This window comes from Macrotis lagotis, chromosome 1 (assembly GCF_037893015.1).
Source record: "Macrotis lagotis isolate mMagLag1 chromosome 1, bilby.v1.9.chrom.fasta, whole genome shotgun sequence".
Lineage (NCBI taxonomy): Eukaryota > Metazoa > Chordata > Mammalia > Peramelemorphia > Peramelidae > Macrotis > Macrotis lagotis.
Genome location: NC_133658.1, coordinates 741,290,735 through 741,296,734, shown reverse-complemented (window position 1 = coordinate 741,296,734; position 6,000 = coordinate 741,290,735). Strand labels below are relative to the sequence as shown.

Genomic DNA, 6,000 nt, shown 5'->3' with positions numbered 1-6,000 from the left:
GTACTACCACTGACTGAAAGACTGAGATGATGAATCACTTTATGTAAATCAGAAATGTTTATTAAGAATAACTTTTACAAAGTAAATGCATAGATAGTCACTCGCAGTGCTTAGAAATGATTGTATGGCATATTTAAGATAAATGATTTGACAGGAAAATATTTCAATACAAATCAAAGCATCATAAAGCACAACAGAATTATGTATAATGCTACTGTACTTAATCACAGTAGAAACAAAAGGATTAGGAATCTCATCAATGATTGTTTTTGTTTTAGGCAGCCAGGTGATTGCCTCATCAGACTCCTTGTTGTTTGGGGTGCCAGGAAAAACAGCCCTCAGGTTCCTTGGATTGTTACTGTGCTCCTGGAAACAATCACCTCTCCAGATCCATGTTTCTGAGAACACCCAATGTGCATTCTCTGCTAGCCCCATGTGGTGTTTACCACAAGCTTACCAAATCAAACATTACATTCTGGTGCTAACTGGGGAGGAGTCTTCTCTGATGCTAGAGGGGTCTGAGGGTTTTCATTGGTTTAAAGCTATCAGATTAGACATTTCTATCATTATATCCCACAAAGTGCTTGCCATGATGAGGCCTGACAACAGTGTTATTATGGGAAACTTCACTCAGTCTGCATTTGGCTTTTCAGCTTGGCAAGTTGCATGAGGCATTCATCTCGCCATTGCCTCCTGGCAGCTAGGTGTGCCGGATCAGCAGGAATGCGGGCACACATAGCCTGTAAAAAAAAGGAAAAGGGAGATTTTGTGAAGCAGTGCTCAGAGGGTGATGTTGATTCTATACTCTTTGACTCACTTTAACATCAACCATAATTTTTTCATTTCCCAAGTACCCTAAGAGATGGGAATGTTAATATTAGAATGGGACTTCCAGTTACTGAGGTTGCACCCTTGACAAGTTCATCTGAATCAAGTAAAATGGGGGTTCATTGCTGATGCTGCTTTTGAGCTCTTGAGTGATTTCTCCTAGGACCTGGTGGCTCTGATAAAGCCTGTGTGCTCATTATGCCTAAAAAAGTCTAATCAGAAGCCATAAGGACCTTCTGGGGCCAGTGGGATGGGGCAAAATTATACCAAGATTCTATAGAAAGCTGGTATGGGGGAGGGAAAGCAGGAGGAGAAGATGTGTGTGGGCTTCAGAAGTCTAAAAACAGATGAGGGGCTGATCTGAATTGGTGAAGGGAATTGCCACACCAGAATACATACCTGATGAATATTCTCTAAAGTTGTTCCAGAAAACTCTGGAATTGGCCCAAAAGTTTTTAGGACATGCTTCATGCCTTCACTATATCGTTCACAGTAGTTCAACATGCCTGAAATGATGAGATAGTTCAGTATATCAGTAATATGAATATCAACTAATAGTGAAGTTTCCCAATCATTAAAACTTTACTTTTTAATTAACAGGCTTGACTTTGAAGGGAGATCAGATCTAGCCTCTCCTCATTAAGTTCAGCAGTAAGGAGCTGGGCTAGAATGAGGAAGATTATCAGATCAAGTTCTTTTTTCTTTTCCTTTTCTGAATTCAAGCCCTGAAATCTAGGGAGAAAAAAAAAACTAAACAAAAAAACTGTGACTCTTCAAATCTAACACCTTATCATGACCTTTATGGGTAAATAACCAACCCATAAAGGAAGCTACCAGTCACACAAACCCTCAGGTAGAACATGGGCCTGCCTCCGTAAACAAAGTGAGGTGTTAAGGAAAGTAAACAAAAGTTAAGATGGCATTGAATAGATTTTCTGAGAGCTTTATTAATGCAAGTTCAATCATGGAAATAAATTGCCCCAGGCAAGAAGAAAGGGCAACTCTTTCCTTGGAACTCTACCACTTTTTGAAGTCTTTTTTCCCCTCTAATAAGATCTTTTGGCATGGCAACCATTGTCTTCACTGGCCCTGGTCCTGGGTTCACAGATGTCTCCCCCCTTACCTCGTCAAAACTCTTTCCCCTCCTAAATTCACCTGCACACCCAATGTGATAGTGTTGAAAAAAATAACTACTAGGGAATGAAGAAAGAAGGAAATATGAAGCAACTGGTACAAGAGTTTCTGATAGCCAGAAGTGTTACACGTGTTAAGAAATGTTATTCTACATAACCCTCTGTGACCCAAGAGGAGGTTGGGAAAATTAAGAGATGGGGATTCCCCAATAATGACTTTTGAATTGCAGATGATATTTTTATGATGAGAAGCAGCACGCCATAGTGATTATAGAGCTGGTCTTGGGATCATGAATAACTGGATTTAAGTTTTGTCTTTGTCACATACTGACTGTGAGTCTTGGTTTATTTTCTATGTCCAGGCAACCCTAAGTTATAGATGGGGTTTCCACCCTAGACTTTCCTCACACTGATGAAATCAACAGATTAAGACTCCTCTCCCCAATGCCCTCCTACTCTACTTAAGGAGGGGGCACTATATTGGGACTACTCTGACTTCTCTACCATTTTCCAGGAAGTTCGCAATTGGGAAACCTTATCATCCGGCAAGAAATAATTAGCTTTGGCTTTCACACTTCAGCACCTTCCCTCAATTCCAACCCCTTTCAGTTTCCTTTAATGTTTAGTCTTCCTCTATTAGATTTGAAGCTCCTTGAGAGAGGGGACCCCCACCTTCTTTCTTTTTGTGTTTGTATAGATGAATTATAAGACAATAATCACAGATGTTGAGTTGGCCTTTTCTAGGTCATTTGCTTCATTTAACCAAGCTTATCTGGTAACATATTCAAACCTATGCTTTTTCCCAAAAGGCATTCTGAATCCATCATTCTTTCTATGCTACCAATTTATGTGTGTCATCAAAGCTAAGATCATCACCCAGAATCCTGACACACCAAAAAAAGTCACCTTACTTCCTGTGTGTCCTGACATGCTCTGTCTTCCTCGGGAGCTCCTCCTTCAAATTCCATTGTTCATGCCTCCCTGGGAGGCAGCTACAAATGTTATTCTACTAGCTTTCTAGGAGGAAGGAGGAAGGAAACATTGAGCCAGGTGAGAGAGTTTGCTTGGAAACCCAACCCAGTCAGAAGTAGATTGGGTTTCATATTTTTTCCTTTTAAAAAAAGAAATTGAAGTCCCCATGACCTGGCAGGGTGTCCTTTCCAAGGAGATATTCCTCCCCTTCCTCATGCTGCTGCTGCTGCTGCTACACCTTTGGTTCATTTTCAAGATGAGCTTTTCAATCAGCAGTCAGTGAGGTGGCCATAGAGGAGGAAAAGGGAAGGATGGGATACCAGAAAAACCTCTTTCCAGTGATAACCCACCCTCAATAATACTAGAACAAGTCATTTACAATTACACTGAATCACTCCTTAGTCTTTGAAGCTCAACTTATTATTTTTTCTTAAAGAAAAATAGAAGGGGCAGCTAGGTGGTGCAGTGGATAGAGCACCAGCCCTGGAGTCAGGAGTACCTGAGTTCAAATCCAACCTCAGACACTTAATGATTACCTAGCTGTGTGGCCTTAGGCAAGCCACTTAACCCCATTGCCTTGCAAAAAAAAACCCTAAAAAAAAACCTTAAAAAAAAGGAAGAAAATAGAAACCAAAACCATCTTCTTCAATACTTAGTTCAAATTTGCTCTATCACAGGATTCACTAAGTTTCATTTCACTTTGCCTCCAGGACATTTTTTAAATATTACCTTATAATAAAAACATTATCCATTCTCCCACTTAGAAAAATGCTTTTAATGTGAAAGCCAAATATAATAAAACTATAGGATTTGGAACTGGAAGGGATCTTCATACAGTTTTATTCCCCATTATTTTATGGAATAAAACAGAAGCTCAGATTTAAATGAATTACTTAAGATCATACAGGTACTAAATAGCAGAGCCTGGACTGAAACCCAGGGACTTTGATTCCAAGTGCTTCAAGTTCTTCCAAGTTCTTCAAGTGGTCAAATGTTTTAAAACTTTTTTCATTCTGTTTATTATAAATGACCTCAAAAGTACTAGAACTTGGAAACTTTGAGTTTTTCTTCCTTTTGTTGTTCAGTCATTGTTCAGTTGTGTCCCACTCTTTGTGACTCCATTTGAGATTTTTTTGGCAAAGATATTAGGGTAGTATGCCATTTCCTTCTCCAGCTCATTTTCCAAATGAGGAAACTGAGGCAAACAACAGCTGGCAAAAGTTTGAAGCCAGATTGGAACCCTTTCTTTAGACCCAGAATATATGCTAAGTAGATCTCTTTAAACTTGCTGAATGGGGGCAGCTAGGTGGTGCAGTGGATAAAGCACTGGCCCTGGAGTCAGGAGTACCTGGGTTCAAATCCAGTATCAGATACTTAATAATTACCTAGCTGTGTGACCTTGGGCAAGCCACTTAACCCCTTTGCCTTGCAAAAAATAAAATAAGATAAAATAAACTTGCTGAATGAAGTTATCTATAAGTCTTAGTTTATTACAGAAAAAGAAGCCTTACTTTTTCAATGCCTTTTTAAGAGTAATAAATAAGGGGACAACATTTGCCAAATAAGCACTAGAGGAAATCCATGCAGTTTATGGATGATTCCTGTAACCTTAACAAGAATCAGGAAGTGTCAAAATTATTCACAAAATTATTTATGAAGAGGCGGTACAAGGCTCACTGGAGATAGCTAGATGTTCACTGAGCCAGCGGTCAGAAGAGCTAAGGCAGAATAATAGCTTCTCCTTCCTCAGGAATAGACTGCTATAGTCTTTTCCTCTACCACGTTTCATCTGTGGGTGTCCTCCTCTGCCCCAAACCAAGAACTGGATTTGAATCACATGAGACTTAGCTTCAAACCCTGCTCTGATATTTGTGACCTAAAGTAAGTCATATCCTTTCTCTCTTTGGACCCCAGTTTTCTCATCTTATTAAAAATAATTGATTGTATTAGATAGTCTCAAAGGTTCACAAAAGTTCCAAAATTTATAATCACTTTTAAACATGATGGTATGCTCAGGGAAAAAGGTCACAGGGATGGAGCATCTAAATTCCCCAAAAGTTTGCTTAAACAAATATTTTAAATGTGATAAAAATGGCTCAACTAATTAGAATGCTTTTCAAGTAGAACTAAAGATAATGAAATCTTTTATTGTACACTGCAACCTATATTTTCCTTCAATTTCTACCTTTAAATTCTTTATTGTACAAACATTTCCTGTAATGCATTTTCAAGAAATATTAGGTAAATAGCTGGGGGTTTTTTGTGAAATAAGCAGTTTGACACCATTTCTTAATAAGGTACTAGAGAGAATCCATCTACTTTCTTTAGTGATGTGTCACTCTTTTCTGCAGCTTCCATGAATATTAATAAGTGCTTAGCATCTTTGGGGATTCCCCTAGGATAGAGAACTAGACCTGAAGTCAAGGAGTTTCATTTTTATGAGTTCAAATCTGACCTCAGACTCTAATTATCTGTGTGATTTTGGCCAGATCACTTAACCCTGTTTGCCTCAGTTTCCTCATATAGAAAATGAGCTGGAGAAGAAAATGGCAAACCACAGCAGTATCTTTGCCAAGAAAACCCTAAATGCAGTCATGAAAGATGACCCACAACAACTGGGGCTGGTAATTAAGATAAGAGTGAATAAGAAGCTCTAACAAATTGTACCTTTAAAAGATTTTCTTGGTTGACTGGAATAAAGAAAGTACAAAATATTATTGGATCACAGAATTCAACTTGGAAAGGTCCTTATTTAGTCCAATTTTCTTCATTTTTTACAGGAAAGGAAACTATGACCAAGAGTCACTTGTCTAAGGTCACTCAAGTGATTAGTGGCAAAATTAGGATTCTAACTCAGGACCTTTCTGATCTAATACCACATTGCCTTTACCAAAGTCTACTTCTTTTTTTTATTTATTACTATTATTTATATTAAAGTATAACAAATAATATTTTATTACTATCTAACAATTTCATTACTATAACTTCAAATGTAATAATCACTAAAATTATTATAGTTCACAGTTATATGCATAATCCTCATTTTATATTCTTCTTTGCATACTGA

General features: G+C 38.1%; 1 protein-coding gene across 1 annotated transcript in view; it reads right to left on the bottom strand.

Moving 5' to 3' along the window:
- Positions 1-244: 244 nt before the first annotated feature.
- The window catches only part of CRYL1 (crystallin lambda 1), a 200,404-nt gene continuing 194,648 nt past the window's right edge, over positions 245-6,000 (bottom strand). Inside the window, exons 7-8 of the mRNA XM_074216246.1 lie at positions 1,228-1,334; positions 245-740 (exon numbers count right to left, since the gene is read on the bottom strand). Of these exons, the coding sequence (XP_074072347.1) occupies positions 627-740; positions 1,228-1,334 (221 nt within the window). The 3' untranslated portion in view covers positions 245-626. The remainder of the gene's footprint in view (positions 741-1,227; positions 1,335-6,000) is intronic.